This window comes from Ailuropoda melanoleuca, chromosome 19, assembly GCF_002007445.2.
Source record: "Ailuropoda melanoleuca isolate Jingjing chromosome 19, ASM200744v2, whole genome shotgun sequence".
Taxonomy (NCBI): Eukaryota; Metazoa; Chordata; class Mammalia; order Carnivora; family Ursidae; genus Ailuropoda; species Ailuropoda melanoleuca.
The window spans coordinates 1,135,826-1,161,140 of NC_048236.1; the positions used below are offsets into that span (position 1 = coordinate 1,135,826).

At 50.5% G+C, this 25,315-nt stretch overlaps 1 protein-coding gene across 14 annotated transcripts in view; it reads right to left on the reverse strand.

Annotated features, from left to right (window-relative positions):
* TRERF1 (transcriptional regulating factor 1) overlaps positions 1-25,315 on the reverse strand; it is a 221,450-nt gene that overhangs the window by 37,185 nt on the left and 158,950 nt on the right. For 9 of the 14 annotated variants that reach the window (XM_034648032.1, XM_034648033.1, XM_034648030.1 and 6 more), the window contains 4 exons: positions 6,010-7,692; positions 4,520-4,566; positions 3,488-3,638; positions 2,147-2,455 (listed from right to left, as the gene is read on the reverse strand). In XM_034648032.1, coding sequence (XP_034503923.1) covers positions 2,147-2,455; positions 3,488-3,638; positions 4,520-4,566; positions 6,010-7,599 — 2,097 coding nt within the window. In that variant the 5' untranslated portion in view covers positions 7,600-7,692. The remainder of the gene's footprint in view (positions 1-2,146; positions 2,456-3,487; positions 3,639-4,519; positions 4,567-6,009; positions 7,693-25,315) is intronic. The other 5 variants (XM_034648040.1, XM_034648038.1, XM_034648042.1 and 2 more) reach the window with 3 other exon arrangements.

Genomic DNA, 25,315 nt, shown 5'->3' on the forward strand with positions numbered 1-25,315 from the left:
CCCCCCTCCCCCCCCGCCTCTCAGCTCACCCCCAGGGGGCTCTCCTTAGGCCAGAGTGCCACAACCTGCCTCCTCTCCCCACCAGAGGGCTCCTCACCACCTGAGGCTGAGGTGGAAAGAGAGGTCTGAGGAGAAAGGGGAGTGGATGTTTCTGCCCCCCCAGTTGGGAAGCAATCTTGAAGCTTTCTACCCTGTTCCCAGGGAACTGATGAGGCCATCTGAACACAGGCTGACCTTGCATGACTTCAACCCAGTGCAAGAATCCAGACCTCTGATCACGGGTCAAAGATCCCTTCCTTTTGGGCTCCCTCTACTTGAGCCTCTGGTCCTGTTACTCCAGCTTTCAACTCCAGGCAAGGCTCTTAGACGTTGGGCCAGGGAAGTCACCCAGAATGTCAGGTCTGGATGTCACTTGAGAGGAAGCATTTACAGGGTTCCGCCTCTACCAAGCTATTCAGACTCTGGAGGTGGGACTACTCACTGAGAGGTTTTAAAAGCTCCCAGAGCAGGGACAACTACGGATGAGTCCAACCCCAAGCTCAGGGAAGAAACCCAGGCTTTTCAAGGGGGAGGGTCTCAGTTGCCTGCGTCCCCAGGGGGTCAGTAGGAGAGTGGGGATTAGAACCCAGGGCTCCTCCCCAGACAGTTTAATTTCTTTACATTAAAGGTTAGGACCTTGCTCCTATTTTTACTCAATCTCAGATACATGCTTCTAGTTCAGCTTATCTCCTTACTTACGATGTCTCTCTCACCTTTCCCACAAGGCCAGCTTCATCTCTGTCTTAAAAACCTGGCTCAGAACTGTCCCCATGGTGGTCTTCTGAGCAAATTCATACCCAACTCTCTGCGTCTCCCCAGTCCCTAGTCACTTTAGCTGCCCAGGGGTGCTCCCCTATGTGGGACCACTGTTTCTTCTCTGAGACCCTGGTTTCTGTCTTAAATTGGGGCAGGGGGTGCTGCCTGGGGCCCCTGTGTGACTAGGAACCATAGTCTCCAGCTTCAGGCTGTGAGTTCTCTAGGGGAAGAAACAGTGTTTCTCCCACTAAATCGGGGACTTTCCTGGCCAAAGAGGGAGCTTGGCTCTGTGATTTCATCTCTCTGCTTGTTACTGGCCACCAAGTCCTGCCAGCTTATAAGAGCCATGCTCAATCCCAGAGGTTCCCCCTCAGCCTCTCCTCTTCTGAGGCCTTGGTATTACATACAGAACAAAGAAGGATCTTTCTGGACTTTTCTAGTTCTCCTAATTATCCACCCTACCCTTATTTTGGCCCAACCTCACCCTCATACCACCTGGAATCCCAGCAGCCACTTATTCTTTGAGGACAGATGTGACCCAGCACACCACTTTGTGGAGAGGGAACAAATCTGATGCAGTCAACCACATGGGTTACAGACTCCCCCTGGGGACAGAAGGAGGGAAGAGGGAAGAAGACAGAAAGAGAAGGAGGGAGAGAGAAAGGAAGGGAGGCAGAGAGGCAGAGGGAGAGAGAGAGAGATCTCTGCCCCAGAGCCAAGCTAAGCTGCTTGGGTGAAGCACCTGGAAACTGAGAAAGAGAAGAACTTCAGAGTGAGCGAGAAACACAGATCTCTTTGCTTTCCTGAGATTTGGGGGGGTCGGTGTCTCTCAGTGGAATTACTTTGGGAACCTGAATGAATTAGGTCCTCTAAGGCTAATAACGCAGGTAGGAAGCATCCGGTTAGGCTGCCCATCAGAACGGATGCCAGAGCTATTGCATGGAGGCCTGCTGGGCCAGGCGTTCCATCTGTGGCTGCTGGATTTGAGGAGGTCTGGAGATCCTGAAGGGGGGGCAGGGCCCCCGGCAATAGCTATTTATTATGTGGGATAGTACTTCCATATTTTAATAGCTGTGATTACCAGCTGAGTTATCATCTTTGTTTTCATCTTGGAATACCTTCAGGTCTCTCAGAATCTAACCCAGACTGTTAGCCTGGTAGAGTAACAGGTGTTTACCGGGTAGCAGGCAGTGTGGACAAGGATGGGATGCCCAAGGCAGCCAGGGGGCTCACCCCGAGAGGCCAAGCCATGTCTGAGCTCAGGCCAGTGACCCTGGAAGGGCTGCCCCATCTCCAAGAAAGCAAAGGGATGTTCCCACCCCAGGCGGGCGGGGGCAGAGCAGCAACTCACAGCAGGCGGGTGGGGGGCAGCCCCTTGGGGTGAGTGTGGGGGAGAGAGGGTCATCCTCACGAGCACGGGCATCTCGTCGTCCGACATCGAGCTGGCTGGCTTGTCTCTGGTGGAGGGGGCGGCAACGATGCTGTTGGCGAAGCCCTGAGAGCCTGGCTTGGGCGGGAGAAGCTTGACAGGGACAGACACGGGCATGACCATAGGCGTGAGGCTTTCTGCCTCGGGAGGGAGCTGCGGTGGTGGCGGAGGCGGCAGTGGCGGCTGGGGCTGAGGCTGAGGCTGAGGCGGCAGGGCCTTCTCTCCTTCCTCCTACACAGACAATAAAGGCTTTGATCCTGGGCTGAGAGCAGCCTTCCCAAGGGGGGGGGGACGCACTTGGCTTTTCCTGAAATGTTGCAGGACATCATGCGTGGGTGACAGAGAACCACAGCAGGGTGGTTTCCTTCCTGCAACCCTGAGACCCTTGGCTCAAGTGATGCCAGTTGGCAGTGGACAAGGTCATGCACTCTATTTTCTATGTTTAAAGAATCCTGACCGTTATCACTTGTATAATTAAAACAGGTATTAAAATTTGGTGGTTGTCGTCACTTTTAAAGAAAAGGATATGGACTGGTAATCAGGCATAAAACAAAACAACACACGTAAGCTCTTGTGCGGGACCTCTCAATTCTACGGGCTTCCGTTTACCCATCTGTCCAATGGAAGACAAATCTCTTTTATCTGGAATGGTCAGGAGATGGAGTGGCCCGGGGTGTCCAGAATTTTGGTGAACAGAGAGTTAATCCAATTGACTTATATTTAGACCAACAGGAGCTAAGGAATTTAAGAAATCCTTTGAATTTTAACCTTAGTCTAAAACTGCATGGACAGTTCACCACATGGATATCCTCCCTGGATAATCCTGAGGGTATTTAAAGACCGTCCACTGCTGGAGTCTAACACTAGTGCACCGGTGAGTAGAAAGTGCTGACTGTGCACCCGTTGGTCACGTTAGCTTTCCCTAGCCATCAGCTACTGGTCTTAGGTGCTTTAAGCAACAGAAGTTAAAAATAAAATGGCATCTACGTGTTCTCTTTGTTGCTTTTTCAGGAAGTAGAGAGACTGGGATCCCTCAAAAGGTTTCTAGTCCCTCTGTTTTTGATCCTTGTTCATGAAACCAGTGGAAGTGGGGTCTGTTTGACGTGGCTGGCTCCTAGAGGCAAAGCTTAAGCACTCCACTTAGGAAAGGACAGTGCCTCCCCAGGTACCCACCTGGGGGTCACATCACTCTCTGTCTGACGGCAGCAAAGCAAAGCAAGCAACACATGGCCTGGGAAGGGCCAGGCACTGGCTCCTGCTAACCTGTTTGAGGCTGGGGGAGGCTCTCATTCCCCCATGGGACCGCATGTGGCCATTCAGGGCAGGTAGGCTCTTGAATTCCTTCAGGCAGATGGAGCACGTCAGTTTGTTCTTGGCATCAAACTGCTCCCCAAACACTCCTTTTGGTTGGCTACTGTTCAAGGGTAGGGCCAAATGGAGAGGACACACATGTTGACAAAGAGGAAGGGTGACTTATCACAAGACCTTACACCCCACAGTGAACGCATTTCATTCAACCAGGGCTCCCATGGCCCCACTTGTATTATCCCAATACCCTTTAGAGGGCTAAGCCCACTCTATAGATGGAAAACTGAGGCTCAAGAGTGGGAAGGGGCTTACTCAAAATCATGCAAGGGCTGAACAAAACGTCCTTCATTCCAGGCCATCAAGTGCGGTTTTTTTCCCCACCTCTGGCCTATTATCTTTCTAGAGTCAGCTCAGGCTGCCTCTTCCAGAAGCCTTCCCTTGGAGACACGGGTCTAAGTCCTCTGGTTCAGCCTCTAGACCACGTGTCTTAGCCGTTTGTCAGGTTCTGGCTAAGAATTTACCATGCCCATGATGGGGGGAAACAAGTCTGTACTATTCACTGATGATTCTCAAAGCTTAGCTCTATGCCTGGTATACGATAGGTACTCAATAAATACTGACTGAATAAACAGTGGACAGACCATGGCCTCTGGAGTCAATCCCACTCTTGCTACTTACTTGATGTACGACTCCAAGCTCTCTGAGCCTGTTTTCTCATTTGTGAAGACATAGGAATAAGACCAAGAATGGCTGAGTGCTTACTATGAGCTAGGCACATGGTAATCCTACCACCCCCACCGGGTTGCTTTCTTACACAAAATGCAGAGTGCCTAGCACACAGTAAATGCTCAGACACAATAGCTGCTATTATGATTATAAACTTCTTTGAGAAATTGACTTTGAATTTGAAAATGAATCTGGAGAGACAACCCAGGAAAACGTCCCACTCTCCCAAAATGCCAACATGCCTTCTTGCATCCATCCTACCTTGACTCAGGGGACCCTGGCTGGGCTCTGCCATCAGGTAGGTGCATCTAATTTTGAGCCATGCAGGACATGGGAAGAAAGAAGAAAGAAAAAAAAAAACTGTGTTTCTGACAGGAGGAGTCTTTGAGCTGAGGGAATCCCAGGGCCTGCACTTTCTAGGATGTTTCCCCAAGCTCACAGGGACCTGACAGTTCATGTCCAGATGCTAGGTGCACCTGACACTTCTTTCCCTTGCTTCCCCCAGCCCCCCCAACTCGGTAACACACCCATTCCAGGAGCTGCCGCCAGCCACCAGCCCACCAGGACTCAATCCCCCGCCTCGTCCCTTCCTTTTCTCCCTGTCCACCACTGTGTGCACACGGTCTCGATTCCCAAGACAGATATGAAACAGAGAGGTGGATGACACGGCATCATACCCGGAGACCTCCTACTCATCGGGTCAGCATTGGCTATGTCACCTTATTCTTATATTCATAAAGGCTCTCCATTACCACTGGGCCTGAGTCTCAAGCAAGACAGGGTGAAGGGGAGCTCAACTCCAGCCTCCAGCCGAGCTCTCTCTCCATTTATCCTGGCCCCTTTCTCCCCTGAGCCTGTTCTCACATGATGGTAGCACCTAGAACATGCCAAGGCATGAACAGTGCCCAGCACACAGGAAGCAGTTTTGTGGCTAATACCTTTGGGAAACAATCAAGGGTTAACAACCGTGGCCCATAGGCCTGCTGACGGTTTTTGTTTGGCTAGACGTTTTGAAAAGTCCTGAATCAGAATGCCATCAGATGGGGCATGTGCCCTCCAGGCCACCACAGCTGGCACCACTCCTCATTCTCTCCTAACAAGCCACTTTGCTTACTCCCTTTTCTTGCCTGGATCCTGAGCTAAGATTCTCATCTCTGAAGCTACAGGGGGTATCCCCTCTGGAAGGTTCCCAGCACCCCTTAGCATATTAAAGGCTCTGAAAGCCCCTCAGCATTGCAACCTGATTCATTACAGGAGCCCCCCAAATGTATTCATCTGGAGAACCCCTCCCCCCCAGCCATAGCAATTAAACATTCTATGTATTCCTGGTCTGAGATATATACTTGGAGAAATGCTGTCGTACTGTGGTCTCCTTCCCAAAGGGGGAACAATTTCACAAAGGAATTCCTGGGAGGCTCAGACCTAAGGGGAGCAGACACACCCCCACTGTGTGGTCCCTGGGCCCCTGACCCAGGCCTTGACCGCTCCATGCATCATTCAGGACCTCATGTGGTATCCCGGCCACCTCTGTAGCAAGATGAAGCTCAGCGGGCAGAGGACTGAGTCGGGTCGATTCTGTGTTCCACGTGGCCGGCACAGACAGCGTCCGGCACGTGTGGGTTCACGCCCGTGGCGTGAACAGAGAAAAGCCTGGGAGGGGCTGGCGAGAGGCCCGGGCACGGCCTCGACTCAGCTCTGGCTGGCGCTGCGGCCCACGGAGACACCCGGGGCCACTCCCACCCTGAGCATACCTGGGGCCACAGGGCACTGGGAGACAGCTGCTGGTGCGGAGGCCCCATGTTGTTAAGGTGGATCCCGCCGGGGGACAGAAGCGGCCGATGGGGCAGGGCCCCGCCGAGCCGGTTCAGGTCCGAGCTTGCCGGGTCTCCCATTCCTGCATCGGGAGGCCCCAGGTCGCTGTGGGAGCTCAGCATGGCCTGGGCCTGCCTGTCGCTCGGGTAAGTCTTGGGCTGACTGTCCTCGCGCTGCTGGTGCTGGGGCACGTGGCTCTGCTGGCAGAGGTGGTGGCCGTAGGGCTGCTGGGGCTCCTGGTAGTAGTACTGGGGCATGGAGCCCAGCTGGATCAGCTGGACGGCGTGTGCCTGCTCCGGGCCGTACTGGTGGGGGTCCCTGTGATAAGAGGGGGGCTGCAGGTGCATCTGCGACGGCTGCTCTTGCAGGTGCTGCATCACGGGCTGGGGCTGGTAATACTGAGGTATCTGCATCGGCCCCTGCCGCTGCTGCAGCTGCTGCGGCTGCTGCTGTTGCTGCTGCGGCGGGCGCGTCTGCTGCGGCTGCTGCTGTTGCATTTCCTGCAGGGACACAGGCTGCTGTCCAGCCTGCTGCTGCTGCTGCTGCTGCTGCGGGTAATACTGGTGCTGCTGCATCTGCTGCACGTGCTGGGACAGCATCTGGGGGGCCTGCAGCGGCTGTCCCCCCTGCACCGGCATCTGAGCCAGTGGCTGCTGGTAGTCATAATACAGGTGGCCCTGGCTGGCGTGCGGCCCTACCTGCAGAGCTGGTTTGGACAGCCCACCAGGGAAACCAGGGTGAGCCTGCTGGGCCACCTGCTGGTAGCGAGCAGGGAGAGCCGGCGCCGGGGGCTCCATGGGCTTCTGGGACAGCAACTGGCGGAGGGCACTGTCAGGGGCCCCATCCATCACTGCCGACTGGGTGTGCAGCACCTGGGCCATATTGTTGACCTGAATTCGCAGGTTTTGGTTGGCGAACACCTGGGTGAAGGAGTCTAGCTTGTGCAGGACCCCGCTGGTGAGTTTCTGGGTCCGGATCTCACTGGCCTGGGAGTAGGTATACTGGTAGCCATCAGCGGGCTCAGGCTGGGCCGGGGTCCCCCACATCATGTTTGAGTTGGTCAGGTTGCCGCGTAGCTGGACATGGTTTCCAGGCCCGGTATGACCTCCCCACCCTCCCTGCCTCGAGGTATCCACTTGGCCCAGGTTTTTGGAGCCAACAGGCAAGCCTAGACCATCCCGAGTATCTTGAGGGAAGTGGGGGGAGATGGGTGACGCCTGAGGGGCATCCATCCCGGCCCCTGTGACTGTATTCCCATAGTTGTGGTTCAGCCCGCCATGGATGCCAAGCGGTGGCTGTTGGTAGAAAAGGTTCTCACCACTGTGGGCCACGTGATTGGTCTTGTACAGTTGCTGATCTCCCATGGCGCCTGCCTTGGCCGTGAACGTCCAGCCACAAAACCATAAAAAAAGGTCAATGAAACAAACCCAAAAGGACTGAAACCCTGAGAAGCTGAGGGAAGGCGTCCACACTATTCCACGGCTGACATGTCTGTGAACGTGGCTGCAGCCAGATGTCCCTGTTGGCATGTACCACTCATGTGCAGGGCGGGGGGCTTTACATCCTCACGTAGGCCGAGGTATGGACCGAACACCACCGGGGTGCAGAGACGCCGCTCACACCTGCAAGACAAGGTGCAAAGCACAGGACAGGATGAAAGAATTAAATACGAAACGGAGACTTGATTCGAAATAGCCTGTTTCATACACAGCACACCCTTTACACCGATTCTGCAGATCTGCGCCCTCATGTGAGACGTGAACTGTCTTACTTTCCAGCCATCGTTCAATGGCTCATTAGTTCATTGATTTGCTAATTCATTGTTTTGCTCACTGATTAATTCCTCCATTCTTCTGGGACTTGACACTATCCTCGGACCTGCCGAGGATGTGAAGGAGTTTAAGGCATTCATTTATCAACGTATCTGCTCAACAAATACTAGACACGTACTAAGGGTAAGGCACAGTGCCAGGAAGTGATGACGACATGGGCCAGGTCTTGAGGTGTTTATGGTTAGAAAAGGTAATGATGGGTTACATGAATAAGTACGATACCAGAAGGAAAGATGCACGTAATAAAAAGGTAAAAATAACAGATAGAGGAGCTCAGACTGGAGAGCTTATGCCGGGTAAGAATGGAACCGGAGAAAGTTTCAAGGAGGAGTACTGCACACATTAGTTTGCCTGTCCTGTCAACAGGTCCCTGCTCAACAGACATCTCCGCCCACTGCTGACGTGGCACAAAAAACCATACTGGGGCAAGTCTTAGAACCATGAACTAGGATATCTGGAGAGACTTGGTTAGTCTGGTTTGAGTCAGATAGGTTCTTTAGGGGACTTCTTCTAACTGGGGTCTATAAATGCCTGGGAGTACACGAAGACTTTCCAAGCGCTACACACATGCATTTGAAGTTTTAAGAGAAAGTTTTCCTTTCTCTTAATTCCCAGATCCTCCAACCTCCATAGAAGCTGTTTTCTAGAACTGATTGGTGATGAAGGTACAAGTTGATATTTTATACTTGCACTCGCACAACGGCCCTCCTCCTCTACAAAAGGAAGGCCTCTTGCTCACCCCATCCCACATCTTAACTGGGCTTATTATTGCCCCAGTAACCCCCCCCCCCGGCCACCATAGAAAAGGACATCTAGAAAACAAGCAACTCTAATAAATGAGTAGTGAATCTTCTTTGAAGCTGGATGGTTTCCAATTCCTTTTTTTCTTAGGAAGGCCTAATAGAAGTAATTAAAGTCGACTTGTGAGTGACAGATTGCTATGTGATTTTCAGTATAGAACTCAAAAGCAGATGAAGAACGGAGTGATCCTGTTTTTACAAAACTGCTATCAGTTCTTGCGAGTGAAGATATTCAGCGCTTACATACGTACGACTGGAACACGGAAATGCAATCAACGTTGGCCCCTGTCTCCTACCACATGTAATAGTCTCCCACGGATATAAAAACAAACTGAAGAAATAACCCAACGACATCAATATTCTATTTCTGGACGTGGTGATAAGTGTATGAGTGTGCTCACGCGGATAATTCGAGCTGTACACTCCGGTCATATGGTACGCATGTTGTAAGTTAATAAAAAACTTTAATTTGAAAAGTCACCCAGCATCTTGCCAAGAGATGCATCTTCAATATAATTTTAGGTTTTCTGCTTATTAATTATTTATCCAAATTAGCAATATATTTATGTTATTTTGATCAATTCTGTCTTATTAATAATTGTTAACAATAACTCAAACCAGAAGAAAATTTTAATACTTAGAGCTTTATGATTTCAGGAAATTGAAGAAGTTTTAATTTCATATAAAATTGTTACAGAGAAATATGACAGCAACAAAACAAATGAAAGAGTTTCAAGCATAAAACAGATTACATATATTCCATTAGGATGAAATTCCACAGGGGAAGTGAACAGAAATAAAATTTCAAGAAGAAAAAGGAACACTGACTATTAGTGAAGAGGATGTTCTTGCATTTTTAAAACGGATGATGGCTGTTATCAAATGCTACGGTGCTTAGATTCCGCTGGATACACTTAAAACAGTGACGTAATAGTTTTACTTAAAAACATCAATGTTTATAATATATTGGAAATTGCATCTTCTGCAAATGTCTGATAAAAAACATAGAGGGGGCTCATTACATTTACCACATCCTTTTATGGAGGATTTTAAGCAGCCAAGTGTGAAGACCACTGCAGTAGCCCCTCCAACCAGGAGCTAAACTAAGTTGGTCTCTGTCTGTTTCTGAATGATAGACAGGGACAAACTGAGGCAACGGATCTGGTTTGGTTTGGTAGAATGACGGGTAGATGAAGGGAAGCAGTGGGAGGAAACCATGGTTGGCCAAGGACAGCTAGAGTAGGTCCTGAATGTGACCGCGAGTGGCCGCTGAAGGCTTCCAAGCAGAGGCACAAGGATGCTGGGCTTGATGGCGCTGAGCTTTAGAAGCCGGGAGACCCGCCCCCCTCCCTGAAAATGCAGTCTGCATCACCTGGGAGCTTGCCAGCAATTCGGACCCTCAGGCTTCAGCTCCCGTCTACTGAATCAGGATCTGCATTTTATCAAGACCCCCAAAGTGATTTGCGTGCACGTTAAAATTGAAAGCAATGGATCAGCAGGCTCTCGCTGCACCCAGGTGAGACATAACTGAGACCTGAACTTGGATGACGGTGAGCAGAACAGAGGGAGAAAAGAGAGAAATGTCTCCTGTGCTGCCAATGGGAAGTGACTCTCCTTCAGGGGCTTATGACCCAGTCGGAGGAGACACCCCTCGTTTTCTCACATAAGCTCTCCTCCTTGACATCCCTGCTCATTCACCACTATACCTTGCTGACTCCCAGTCACTACTCCCAGCCCAGAGGGTCTGGGCTCCTGCCCAGCTTGCCTCCCCTGAATTCTGCTTCCACGTTCAAAGGCAAAGTCAACATGATGCTCCCCAGAATGGATGCTCCTCTAAACTCTTGCCCTCGACTCCTCCCTCTCCCTTAACCAACTCCACAACCTTTCAGTTTACCTCTTCATCTGTCTTCCAGACCATCCCAATAGCCTCCAACTCGTCTCCCTGCTTTCGGTCTTGTCCATGCTACAGACACTAGCAGCAGAGTGAACTTTTCAAACATAACTCTGATCCGCTCACTGTTCAAGATCCTTTGATGGCATCCTAGTGCTCTTAAGGTTAAAAATCAAAATCATGGGCAAGGCCGACTGGGCTCTGCAGTTTGTCCTAGTCTGGCAATGTAGCTCTCTACCCCCTTCCCATCCCACCACCCCAAGCCATTCTGGTTGTTCTCAGTTTCTNGTAACCGCTTTGCCACCCAGGCGCCCCAGTAGAGTGAACTTTTCAAACATAACTCTGATCCGCTCACTGTTCAAGATCCTTTGATGGCATCCTAGTGCTCTTAAGGTTAAAAATCAAAATCATGGGCAAGGCCGACTGGGCTCTGCAGTTTGTCCTAGTCTGGCAATGTAGCTCTCTACCCCCTTCCCATCCCACCACCCCAAGCCATTCTGGTTGTTCTCAGTTTCTTGAAGCTGCCACACTGCCTCCCATCACAGGACCTTTGCACATGCTGGTGTGCCCACACACCCCTAATTTGGAAAGCTGTTCCTTTTCCCGTACGCTCTTCATCTAGTCACATCCTGGGCATCCATCATTCAGATCTCAGCTCAGACTATATTTCTTAAGGAAGTCTATCCTGACCCGAAACACAAGTCAATATCAGGGTCATTTCTTACACACTCCTTTCTTTCAAACCATTCTTCTTAGTCCATAATTGTACTTCCACCAGCGCCATTATTTGATTAATGGATTTCTCTCTATTAGAGCAGGGGCCATGTCTATTTTGCCTATGATTCTATTCCCAAAACCTACCATAATGTTCAGCATATTGAAGGTCCTTCAATACGGATTTGCTAAAGGAGGGGTAATATTTGTTGAATGAATGAACTGATGAGTGAAAAAAAATAAAATAACAATGATCAAGTGTCCCACTGAATTGGTATCAACAGAAAAAGACACTCAGTGTAGGGGGAATGAANTCAATACGGATTTGCTAAAGGAGGGGTAATATTTGTTGAATGAATGAACTGATGAGTGAAAAAAAAAAATAACAATGATCAAGTGTCCCACTGAATTGGTATCAACAGAAAAAGACACTCAGTGTAGGGGGAATGAATGTTAAGTTCTTATGGAGAACAGTTAGATTTACCTGGGTCTTGATGGACAAATGGGGTTCATACAGAGATGAGAGGACCAGGAAGGGTATTCTGGCTGAGGGCATGGTGTGTATAAAAGAATGGAGTCAGGTGCAGGTGTCCTTGTCAGGAACTGAACTTGTAAGGCAGGGATAAACTGTGAGGGCTTTAACATGACCTCTAGCCGTGTTACCCTGTGGGCATTAGGCCTGGTGATAACAGAATGCCCTGCCTAGCTTAAACCTCACCACCTAACCTTCCTCAAAAGGCTTTGCACCATGTTACCTCCCACAGGAAGAATTACTTATTGAAACTCACCAGATTCTGACCATGACCTGATTTCATGTCCCTCCACCATGCCCCTGTGGGTAGAATGGAAGCTAGATAATTTTACTTCTGTTGATGTCTCTGCTTTGTGTTCTGAACTACAGGAATCTATTCTTTATTCTCTAATACTTAAAGAACTGGAAATGCAGTTTATTTACAAGTACAGAAGTGGTCCCTGGGTCAGCAGCATAAGCGTCATGCAGGAACTTATTATAAATGCTAACTCTTGGCCCCCACCCCGACCCGTTGAATCAGAAACTTGGTGGGGGGACAGCAGTCTGTGTTTAAATGGGCCCTCTGTTGAGTCTGATGCCCTCTCCTGTTGAAGACTGCCATAAAGCTCATCTCATCTCCCGACATGACAGCTTTAGAAGCTGAGGCCCAGAGAATAGTGCCTGGTTCACAGTGGCAGGGATTCAAGAATCATACATCGAATGGAAGAGAGGGGAAAATAACTTCCCTAGGAAGACATAAGGAGGTAGTGGCAAACTATGTGCTATTTATTTTATGTTAAATTTATTTATTTATTTTTAAAGATTTTATTTATTTGACAGAGAGAGAGAGAGAGAGTGCACAAGCAGGGGAAGCAGCAGGCAGAAGGAGAGGGAGAAAGAAGCCCCCTCCGGATCAGGGGGCTGGGTGTGGGGCTCGATCCCAGGACCCTGGGATCATGACCTGAGCCAAAGGCAGACACTTAACCGACTGAGCCACCCAGGAGCCCCTATTTTACATTCAATTTATAGATTTTAAAATTTTTATTTATTTACTTTCCCCAAGAACTTAAATACTTTCTGTGTGCGTGTGTGTGTGTGTGTGTGTATAAATTTAAATAGGAACTATGCTTATGTGGTTCAAAATTCAGAAGGCATAACAGAATGTACAAAAGAGTGAAAATTACCCCCAAATAAATAAGTGCTTAAAAAGAAAGTGAAGAGTCAGAGCAGATTTTTTTTAAAAAAGAGTATGTGTGAAAAGTCTTCCTCTTGCCTCTATTCCCGGATACCCAGCAGCCCAGCCCTCTTGGGACAATCACTCAGATTCTTGTGTATTCCAGAAACATTTGCCTGTTGCAAAGACGACAGCATGCCACAGTTCAGCATCTTGTCAAAAGGTATTTTAAATATACATTTCCAATCTAGAAACTGTTCTTGTCGATCTCCTAGAATTGTCATAATACCATCTCAGGATTCAAGCCTTAATGATTCTTCTAATAAGGTAACTGCTTTGCTCATTATGTAAAACACTTCCTATTGGGTAATTGGCACCAGGAGCTTTTTCACTCACGAACTAATTAACAGAACTACTACGTTCACATTTCTTTGATCAATTCCTTCCTTAGAGCAAGACTCTGGGATTCCAGAGTGGAATCAACAAATGAAGGCTTCCTTAGAACCCGAGATGCCCTCTCTGTCCTCCCCCCAAAGCACGAGAGCCACACGGTCTGCCTCCACGCCACGCCCATCTGCCCACTGGCTGTCCCGTCATTCCAAGGCAGGGACAGCATCCTACTCATCTTGTGTCCCAGTGTCTGGGACACAGCAGATGCTCAATCAATGCTCATTGACCCGAGACGCTGAGCCAAGCAAATGAGACAGAGAGCACTTCACCCCTGCCATTGACCCAGGGACACCATCTATTATTTTTGGTCCGGGCTGAGCGCCCTACACACCAGCATCACGGGTACTGCAGATAACACGGCCCTGCATACTTTCCGGCACAGGAGTTTTTCCGAATGGGGCCAGCTGGTAAGTATTCTCAGGTCTGTGGGCCATACGATGTGTTGCAACTTTGCAGCCGCGGCGTGAAAGCTGCCATAAAATGATACATGCACAAATGAGCACGTCTGTGTTCCAATACAACTTTATTGACAGACACTGAAATTTGAATTGTATGCATTTTTTATATATCAAGAAATATTACTGTTCTTCTGATTTTTCTTCAACCATGTACAAATGTAAAAACCCTTCCTTAGCTCACAGGTGGTATAAAACCAGGTGTGGGCTGGGTTTGGCCCCGCCAAAGTTTGTCGATCCCTGTTCTAGTGAATTAAAGTCCCTCCCCCCTCCCTCTGCACCCCCAGGAGCACCAAGAGAGAGCACAATCTGCAAAGAGGATATCTGTCCAAAAGGACTGTCCTTTGAACCAGAAAGAGAAAGAGGGAGGAAGTTGACTTTGGCCAAGGACTCAGCAGGACATGTTTGCTTATAATTCAGCTGGGGTAACACCCTGCTCCTGCTGGACCACCACCGCTGGTTGGAGGAAGAAAAACCAAAAAGATTTTCCTTTTTCCGACACTGGGTCATCATTCAGACACTGTATACACAATCCCCCAAATGACTTGGCTTGGGTTTTGGGCAAGCCTTCCCCTCAGGTCCGTCAAAGGAGCTTCATTTGGGTTCTTCTGGGATTCTTCTCACTCCAGCTCTCTCCCCAGCTCCCCAAAGGAGGCAGAGGCCAAGGGCAATTCTCCAAGGCGTGAGCCCATGGTTCATGGTCTCCTTTACCATGTTGTCGTTCTAAATGCTTTCTGATTAGTCTTCTAAATAAAGCCGGTGGGTATTTTATGATTCTATAACCCAATTACCGCAGACGAGTTCGGCCAATGATGGCTATTAACACCAAGACGTTGCCCCTCGCAGAGTGCCTAGTCTGCTCATTTCCTTGGTGGCCCGCTGCTGTTCCCTGCCCTGGGTCTCTGATGACTCCCCACAGCGGGAGGATTTCCAAGACATCCTTTGTGCTCCAAGGGACACTTATTTCTCCTTCTTTCAGACTCACCCTGTGGCATCAACCGTCCCTCTAAGCCCAGGAACCAGGAAGAAGCCTGACGCACAGCCCGGGAACTTGCAAAATGGAGGATTTTGTTTCCTGTGGACAGCTCACCATCAGTAAATGGCGACCGGAGATATTTCACTTTATTCTGTGCAGGGTCCTGGTCCTCACTGTCATTGCTCACTCCTTTGGGCTAGCAGTAGTCCCCGACCAGGGAATTAATTCTGTCTTCCTCTAGTGACAGCCACATGCCATTTCTTCTCCCCCCCCCCCCCCCCCCGCTGGCGTGGGCNTTGGCATGGAGGACATGGATGCTGAGGATGTGGGGAGATAAGGGATCACAGGAATCTAGGATGTCTTCCTGGAGGAGGCAGCTATGGGTCTGAGTGTGCCTTGTTGATATATTCCTGTATATAGTTTTTAACCACCCTCCTCCAAAAATGGCTAGGCCTGGGTAGGGATATTACAAGTACGGGCTTTAACTCTGTGACTACGGTACAATTAGATAGAGGGGCGCTGGAGGAGCAAACAGGAGACTCAGTTTTGCCTCCACTGACTCTCTGTGTGACCCCGGGCAAGTCATTTGTCCTGTCTGGACCTCAGCCATGTTTTCATGTATTCAGGTAATTAAAGTCAAGTTTTTCTAGAGGGAGCCTGAACAAAATCCATAAAATCCCTGCCTCACCTTTTATCAACTTGTAGAGGCTGAAATTAATGGTTCAGCATCTAATTAGTAGTCAAGGTGTAGAGCAGACAGCTGTTCAGGGGTGAATGCACACAGCTCAGCAATGCTACGGGGTGTCTATCTCCCCTAGGACAGTTAGAGAGGTTAGAGAGGAGGAGGCCGCTGATGGGAACCCATGTGGCCCAGCCCTTCCTGACGGCTCAGCACCACGTGATGTAACTGCTCACGTGCACCAGGGGATCCACGTCCGTCATGTCAGGACAGATAAAGTCAGTTACATCCCGGGGAGAATGCGCCATGTGGGGGCAGCGTGGGAAATTTATCCCCCAAACTTAGGGCTCCTTAGATCTCAAGGGAGAGAGGCAATAGGCTCTGGGGCGGTAATGCCAGGGGCGAGGTCCACAGGGGCTGCCTGACTCCTCCCTGAACGCTCCTTCCACCCACAGCTGGCCCCTCCTGGTGACGGGCAGGATGACAGATGATGCAGCCAACAGGTCTGCAGAGAGAAGGCAGGGCGGGGGGTTCACCTGAACACTGGCTACTCTCTAATAACATGTTTCTCCTAAGGACTTGCTAGCAGAATTTGAGAATCAACCAGCAACCATAATGAAGACAGACCTGTGCCAGAGACCTAACCGGGTCAGAGCTGCTGGCCTCAAGAGGCTTACAGCTGAGTAAGGGGACTGGGGACTTCACGGCCCGGAGACTGGCATCCATGCCCTGCCCGTCCTTTTTATTCTTTCGTACAACCTCACCCCAAGGACCTACTGCCCCAGGACTCTGCTAGAGGAGATAAAACCCTGAAAACCTGCATCTTTAAGCTCACAGGTCTGGGGGAACGAGGCTGGGGTGGGGCTTCCTAAAGACTCCAAAGAATTTCACAAGGAAGAGGCAAAGGAGGGCCTCTAAGGGGACGAGGTCACTCCAGCCAGGGCCCAGGAGGCACAGTGGGCAGACCCCTGCTGTTGGGGATGGGGGTGGGTATCTCTGTGGGGTGTCCAACTGGAGGGGTCTGGACCTAGGGCCACAGGGAGGATCCACCACTCCCGTCCCCAAGGAGCTAGGACGTGGGCTTTGTGAATCCACATGTGGGACTGCAGCCAAAGAAAGGATCCCCATCCCTGAAGCTGTCCAGGGCAGGGCAGGGTAGGGCAGGGCTGGGAGAATGGAAGATTCCCCTCCAGCTGCTCTGACGACGCCCTAGGGAGTTGGGGGGTGAAGGAGGACTGAAGGAGTGCTGGCTGGTGGGTACACCTGAAGCTTGTACTCTGCCTCCGGCCTCAGAGTGGATTAGAAATCTAAGAACACACAAGTCAAGCATCTGAGGGCTCCGTTCTTGTCTATCCCTCAAGCCCTACATCCAGCACCTTGGCTGAGCTGCCCTGAGAGTCTCTCTAGCAGGTCAGTGGTACGGACTGGCTTTCTCTGCAGGGGCCGACGAGGAGGGGAGAAGCCTGCTCTGCCACCTGGCATAGCTCCAGCCCATAGCCTCTCCCGCCTTAGGACTCTAAGTAGGCTGCCTGGTCAGGGGTTCCGTTCTCAAATGGAGCAGTTGGCGTAGCTTTGGTCTGTGGCCTTTCAAGTCTGATGTCTATATAGAAAACAAATGCCCCTGGTACCCAAGGTCTCAAAGATGGGGGTAGGTGTCTTGGGGAAAACACAGCCCTTCTTTCTGGAAAACAGCTTACAGCTCACTGGGTTACAAAGTAAGTGATGCCCCCTTGTATAAAATAATTGTGCCTTAGTGTTCTTCGTGCTGGGGCTGTCTGTTGGTCTCTCTTGGCTCTCCCTCCTGCATTTCAGACAGGGGGTTCCCCGGGTTATGACGTCAGTGCTGTGTCTGGCATTCTGTAAACAGCAGCAGCAACACGGCCCCATCCTGGGGCAATGCCACGGCTCCTAGGCTCTTCACTTGTATGATTAGGGGACTAAGACAAGCATCCCCACAGCCCTTTCTGGCTCAGAGTTCTAAGACTTTGGGGGAAGTTCTGGGAGTCAAGAAAGAAGCCAGAGGGACCTCTGTGTCTGGGGCTGGAAGCCTTCCCAGAGGCACTTCCCGAGTGGCTCCCTCCGCCAGAGCCCTGTAGATTGGATTCCAGCCCATCATCATGGCTCACGCCCCCACCTTTCCAACGCTGAGGGCAGCGGAGGCCCATCCGGCTCAGCTCTGGGACCCAGCGTCTGCCTCATGCCTGGCCCCGAGCTAACTAGGTGTTTGCTCAGGGAAGCCAGACAGAGGGCCTCGTAGACCATCTCAAACCTCCTGTCACCCTGTAGCCCCCTGACCAAGTTTTGACTTCGTGGCTTGGCTGCCCTGAGATGTCTCCTTTGTCCTTCATTGCGCGGTGGGAGGCCAGCCTCCATCAGATGAGAGGAGTTCCTTGTCCCAGGGCTCTCGGGAAGCTGCTGAGCACAGGGGAGCAAACAGTGAACAGACCACAGGCGGGAACGTCCTGTAAGAGGCAAAGCTGTTGGAGCCGCTGAGACCAGTTTTGTCAGGAGGGCCTCGTGCCAAATCACAGCATGCCCAGGCGATGAACAACCGTAGGCTTTAATCTACAGATGCTTCTAAGAATTCAAATATTATAAGCGAACATTCCCAACAACCTCCTCACCTGAGATTCCCACTATTGAGTTCTGTTTGCGGATGATGGGAGGGTCACAAAGCTTGGTTTCCGTCTACCCAAAAGCCTGCTGACAGGCCTCAGGCAATCAAGAGGGTATCTTGCCCTTTTTAGGGTTTGCTCCCTCCTCTGATAATCCTTTACATCCTGGGAAGCCCCCAAACCTGTCTGGACTTGTCCAAGTCCGATATCCTGTTGGTCACTGGTCCCCATTATCTCACTGTCTCAAATTCTTACATGTATATTTTTAAAGATTTTCTTTATTTATTTGAGAGAGAGAGCAAGTAAGAGAGCAGAGGGGGAAGGGGCAGAGGGAAAGGGACAAGCAGACTCGCCCCTGAGCAGGGAGTGGTGCTCAACGTGGTGCTTGATCCCAGGACCCTGGGATAGTGACCTGAGCCAAAGGCAGACACTTAACTGACTGAGCCACCCAGGAGCCCGTCACGGTCTCAAAGTCTTGCCCAACCAACTTCCAGTTGCTGCTCTAAGACCAGGAGGCTGCAGTGATGCATGCACTTGGGGCCCCTCTGGCTGACATGAGAGGGCAGAAATGGGGCCCCTAGAGCCTGGGGGCCTTGGGAGAGTGAGGACCAAACCCTAGAGGATGGACTTACAGGCCCAGGGACACGTCTTTCTGCTTGTTAGAAACATGACTCCATCACGGGGTCACCTCAGGTATTCTATTTGTCAACCAATGCTAGATTTTAAGTCCTAAAGGGCAGAATTGTGTCTTAATACCTCTGTCTGTACGTCTCTCCCTCCCCGCTCCACTGTGCCATGACCAGTGTTGGGCCCGAAGTGGATCCGCTCAGTGTTCACGGAATGCAGCAACAAGTTTGTCAAACATCAACGCTGTGTGCCTGGTTAAGGATTAGGACGTGAAGGAGACAATCCCCTTCCCAGGAAGCTGACGTGGCCCCGTGTTAAGCCTAGGTAGGACTCCACCCTAAGAATGTTCCCCACAGTGCCCAGACTTCCTCCAGCCCTGTGTGGAGACAGACTGAGAGGGGCAGGCTGCAGGCGGGAGGAGAGCATAGAAGACCATGCCCCCTCCCCCCTGCATCATGCTGATGAGCTGGACTAACGCTGCTGAGCAGAGGGAAAGGAAGAATGATAAAGAAAGATAACGTGACTAACACGCATGGGATGCCGACCTTGGGCCAGGCGCAGTGCCAAGTTCCTCACACGCCCCCCACCCCCCCCCACCCCGGTGGGAACCCACACCCATCACACTTCACTACCTTACCAATCTCCTGAAGGCACCCTGAGATAGCATTCTCGGATGAGTCCCCTTACGAACGAACCTCTGTGAGAATCTCTAGGATACACACCCAGGAGTTCAGAATTCCCTTTCTGGTAAGTTGATTACAGAAGCGACAACAAATGACACATACGAACGAACTACAGACAAGTAATGTTTTGATAGAGCCAAAGACGGGAAACATCCCAAATGCTGACCAGTAAGGGGCCAAGTGAAGAGAATTATGGAATAACCGCATGGTGGAATATTATGCAGCTGTGAAAAAGAACAAGGAACCTCGCTAAGGACCGTCAGGAAAGCTCTCCAAAGTTAAAACAGAATATACACATGTCTGTAAGTAGTCGACCCTCAGTATCAGCAGTCATATGTTCTGTGCAGTCACCAGGAATACGGAGCGCGTGAACACCCTACCACGGGTTCTAAGGGAAATACAAGGTAAGTCTCCGTGAGCCTCTGGTCACAACATTTCCATCAACTCATCAGTGCACGACCTCGTTTTACGTGTGTAACTGCTTAAAGGCACCTTATTTAATATATGTTGCTGGTTCGTAAACACCAAACTCACAGTCAACAGCCCCATAACTTATTTAAACAAAGCTTATCTAACAAGTATGTTCTCCATAGGTCACGCGCAACCTTGCACTTAGGGGCACTAGCCAGCGTGTCTGCACCACACCGGAGCCACTTTAAAACAGCGAAATCAACAGGAAGCACAAAAATGTGAAAAATGTGGCATGAAACAGACTGGGAAAAGGACACCTGTTTATAGCACGGGAGCAGCAACAGGAGGGCAGCGCGTCACGCTGGACAGCCTCAGCTGGGGACACGTGTCGGGCAAATCCAATGTCCCACTGCTTCTTGTGTGTCCATCAGTGACTTCCAAAGTGTCGCCAAGCAATGGATTTGGGGGTTATACATAAATTTGAGAGAGTAGAAGAATTTGCAAATACGGAATCCGTGCGTAGTGAGGACCCACTGTATATTCATGGTGGTTGTGCATAAAGAAAGTCTGGAAGGATCCAAAAAACCAGTTAAGAATTGTCTGTGGGGAGGGGCTGTGTCTGGGCTGCATGGGAAGAGAGTGGGAAGGAGACTTCATTTCATAGCTTTTCATGTTTCTCTCAATTATTGAACCACGGGAAGCTATTACTTCTTCAAAAATAAACAGACATCATAAAACACTGAAAAGCCTGCACGTACACTTAAAAGCCCTACGTTCACGCCTTAAAATTTTATTTTAACTTCAAACACAAATATGTTACGAATCTTTCTGAGGCAGGGTCCGGGCCTCTGCGCAAAGATCTATTGACTAGAGTTTTGCATTTGTCTTTTCAGCATCAATCACCCCACCGTGCATCATCGGTCACTTTCTAGTCCGAGGCCTGTAAAAAGGAGCTGGAAGGTGAGGGCGCCCGTCGAGGAGGCACGAGGAGGCACGGTGCAGACTCCTGACAGGCACATCGTCCCTCTCCTCCCACAGCTGGTCTCCAGCCGTGGTCATGCACGCGCCCGGGCGGAGATTTTTCTCAGAGCGTCTTGCGTCTATCAATTCTTTCCAAAGCATTCAGTTCACTTATCACAGAAACAGCATTTGTATTTCTTTCATGCACTCAGAGGTCATCGGCTCATGTCACGTCAGATTTGCGCAGTTCTGCTACGGAGCACAACTGGCATAAGCAGGTGCTCGTGTAGCCCGGGCCACCCCTGTGAGGGTGGGGGCTGCGTGGGGGGGCTGGGGGCAGAGGGAGAAGGGCAGCCGGAGGGAGAAGGTGGCTGAAGACTGCCTCACCTGTGCGTGAATGTGCTCTGTGAACCTGAATACACCACAAAAAGGCAGGATGTTGTCGAACCACGTCTTTGTGCATCATTCTTCGTGCATGTTACGTGTCAGTTATGTCTATGGGTCACACAGACTCTCTAGGGGCAGAGGGCTGGTCCCTGTGGTGCTCAGGGCAGAGCTGGGTGGGGGGCAGGGTAGGCCCTTGGTGAACATCTTCTGAAGGGAGAGACCTCTTCAAAGGCCTTCAAGGTAAGATTTCTGACAAAGCGGACATTTAGCCGTCACATTTTTAGGAAAAGGTGGAGGAAAGGCAGGTCTGTAAAATCTCCTTAAGTGCTCTACGAACCCCCAGAGAAGCCATTTGGGATTTAAGTCCTCAGTCTGGGCGTCCTCCCAACACTCCGCCTACCCCTGCACCTGGCAACAGGCAGAAGGGGCCAAAGTTCATGATCTGAACCTAAAAGGCCTTTGTCTCAGCAGATGACCCTGACTCTGCTTCTCGAGGGAATGGAGGCTGCAGGCATTTACTCCCTCTGCTCCCTGGGCCCAAACGAACTTTCTCGCCTCCACCCCTGCCTCAACTCTTTCCTCTTCACTGAAGGGGACTGAATCAGAAACATGGGATCCCGAAACACTATCCCCCCTCACTTACAATAGGCTATCAATTCCTGTCGACCTCTCCTCCATGGCATTCCCTGACCATTTTCTCCCCATTCCCCTGCCAACTCTACAATACAGTCTCTTCGTGGCCGGCCTTGCACCCTCCAGCCCACTTTCCCCCCAGTAGCCCTGCCCATGCCACCCTGCTGCTCAAGAACTCCAGTGCTCCCCTGGCCGACAGGAGAAGGGTCCCCAGAGCTCAGCTTGGCACATGGGGCCCTCACAATTTGGTCTCATTTCCCTTTGCAACGATTTCCCCAACCATTCACCCATATACACCCTGAGCACCAGACCTAGGGAGCTACCCCGAGTTTCCAGAATGCTGGTACCTCTGCCTGAAATCGCTTTCTCTCATTCTCCATCTTCTCAGCCTACAAGTTCTTGCTCGGCCTTAGCATCTTTTGTGAAAACTTCCCTGATTCTCAGACATGCACTATAACAAATATCTGGGTGCCCACTTTTTACCAGGCACAGTGGATATAATGGGGCTCGGGACATGCCCCGGCGTCAGCCCTCATGGGGCTTGCAGTCCAGAGAGGCAGTGTCAGACACAGACAAATGTAATTCTATGACTGTGATGAATGGCTATAGTATTGGGTCATGACCTCAGCAGAAAGGTCTGGGAAGGATCCTCTGAGGAAGTCACAGTAATGATGCCATCAGAAAGATGAGAAAGGGTGTGGAAATGGTACGCAATGTCACGTTCCAGACATTGTCAAGGACAGTACAGCCAAAGGCCCTGGGGCAGGTGGGAACAAGGTAAATACAAAGAACAACAACAACAAAAAGCCCAGAGTGGCAGGAATGCAGGACCAAGGAACGTGGATGAAACTGGGAGGGGGGCAAGGGCCAGGCCACCCAAGGTTCTTTTTTTTTTTTTTTCTTAAAGATTTTATTTATTTATTTGACAGAGATAGAGACAGCCAGAGAGAGAGGGAACACAAGCAGGGGGAGTGGGAGAGGAAGAAGCAGGCTCATAGCGGAGGGAGCCTGATGTGGGGCTCGATCCAATAACGCCGGGATCATGCCCTGAGCCGAAGGCAGACGCTTAACCGCTGTGCCACCCAGGCGCCCCCCACCCAAGGCTCTTGAAGGTAAGGAGTTTTATCTTTATCCTAAGAAGTAATGGGGAACCAAAAAAGTGTTTTGAGTGGTGTGTGTCTGTGTGTGTCTTCCAAGCATGTGTGACTGACCAGATTTCCATCTTGAAAAGGCCACAGTGTAGACTAGAGATCAATAAAATTTTTCAAAGTAAAGGGCCAGACAGAATACATTCTAGGGGGGCACCGGGGAGGCTCTGTTAGTTAACCGTCTGCCTTCGGCTCAGGTCATGATCCCAGGGTCCTGGGATAGAGCCCAATGTCGGACTCTCTGCTCAGCGGCGAGCCTGCTTCTCCCTCTCCCTGACCCTCCCCCTGCTTGTGCTCTCTCTCTGTCAAATAAAAAAATTAAAAAGAAATAAAGAATACATTCTAGGTGTTGCAGCCAGATGACGACACCAAGGCTATGATGTAGACACGTATGTAATGAGGGAAAAGCATTTCTACAAATTTATCAAGGAAACTCAAAATATAATAATAACTGAGTACTTTTTTTGGTAATACAGATCTGCTAATGAGAAGAGTGGAAATATTTTTTGGAGCGATAATATCTTGCTTAACTGGGGTTCAAAGCTAGTGTTCCCCCATATTACCCAGTGTTCATATGTACAAACCATTTTTAGCTCATGGGCCATAGTTTGTGGACCCGTGGCGCAGACGTGGACTGGAGGAGGGTGAGTGGGGACACGGGGCACTCAGCTTTACCGTGGGCCAGGCCAGGCAGCTCGCATGTGGGAGGTGACGCAGAGGCATTTCGGCGTGAACCCAGCAGAACTTAGTGATGGGGGGGGTATGGGGGCATGGGAGGAGCGGGTGTCAAGGTGATGCCCAGATGTCGGGTTCGTGCCTGTGAAGATGAGGTACTGTGAGAGTTCAGTTTCTTTCGGAGACCTACAACAGGCGCTGCCCCTGAGTCAGCTGGACCGGGGGCTCCCAGGCTGAGAAGTCTGTGAGTTCCCTGGCAACAGGTAATACAGGAAGGCAGGGGCACGAGGAAGAAAGCCTGGAGAGAGAGCAAGGATGGGCCCAGGGCTCTGCGAGTCATTACACCACTGGGCACGCTGTGCCCCACCGGGCTATTGCCTCCGCCATCAGGCTAGCACCTCTTCTGAGGAGTGCCTCACCAACTCTGTATTCAGAGGCTGGCATATTACGTGGTACCCACTGGGCACTAAGGACATGAGAGGGAGGGAGGGAGAGAGAAAGGAAAGGGAGACCTTATGTTTCTACAGAATAACGTGGGGAATTCAATTCACAAGGGAATCCTTCTCTGAAGAGCAGACCACGTCCTTCCCAAGAGCTGCTTTTGATAAGGGTCACTGGACCCTCCGCAATCACGTTAAATCATCCACGTGTGTGAGTACACACGCACATTTACACACAGATCTCCTCCCCACTAACCCCTGCAACAGGGTTTGTGGTGATGGTGTATTAGTAACACACCCATCAGCTGTCGGTTCAACATGTCTAAATATTATGTTCCATCACCCAGAAAATCATTTTTTTAATTAAAAAAAAAAAGCAAAATGGCAATTCCACTCACAGCAAGGAGGGGAGAAAGCAAAATAAGCCACAGCTTAAAGAAAATCAATTTTTCTCTTTTTCCCCTTTTGTTTGTTTGTTTGTTTGTTGTTGTTTAAACAGAAGAATAAGAAGCTCATGGCTCCATCTCCTTAACAGCCCAGGGATGAGGTCAGTGCTGAGTGACCTGCCCTGATGACCATGGGGTGTGTTTGCTGACACCTGTGGAGCTCAGAGCAGACTGGTCCCCTGGTCCCCAGCCACAAGTCCTCTGGCCCAGCGTGGGGTCTCTGACAGGAACAGTAAGGACTTCACAGGAGGGTGTGTATGTCCTCATGGCCAATAGCAACATTCTGGAAAGCAGTGCACAAAGCACAGACGTACACTATTTTGCTTTGTCCCCACAACAAACCTGTGAAGGCAGAAGTGCTTCCCCTATTTAAAAGATGAGGGAAGGGGCGCCTGGGTGGCTCAGTCGGTGAAGTGTCTGCGTTCGGCTCAGGTCATGATCCCAGGGTCCTGGGATGGAGCCCCTGCATCAGACTCCCTGCTCAGTGGGGAGTCTGCTTCTCCCTCTCCCTCGGACCCTCCCCCCTGCTTGTGCTCTCTCTCTAATAAATAAATAAAATCTTTAAAAAAAAAAAGATGAGGGAATTAATACGGAGGGAATCATCGCCCAAGGTCACACAAAAGGCGGGGCCTCCATTGCTCTGATGCCCGAGGATGAGGGTTCCTGTAGTACTCTGCAGGGTCCCTAGTTCCCGGTCCCAGATGTGATTAGCATGAAGGTACTCCCCGCCCCCTGCCC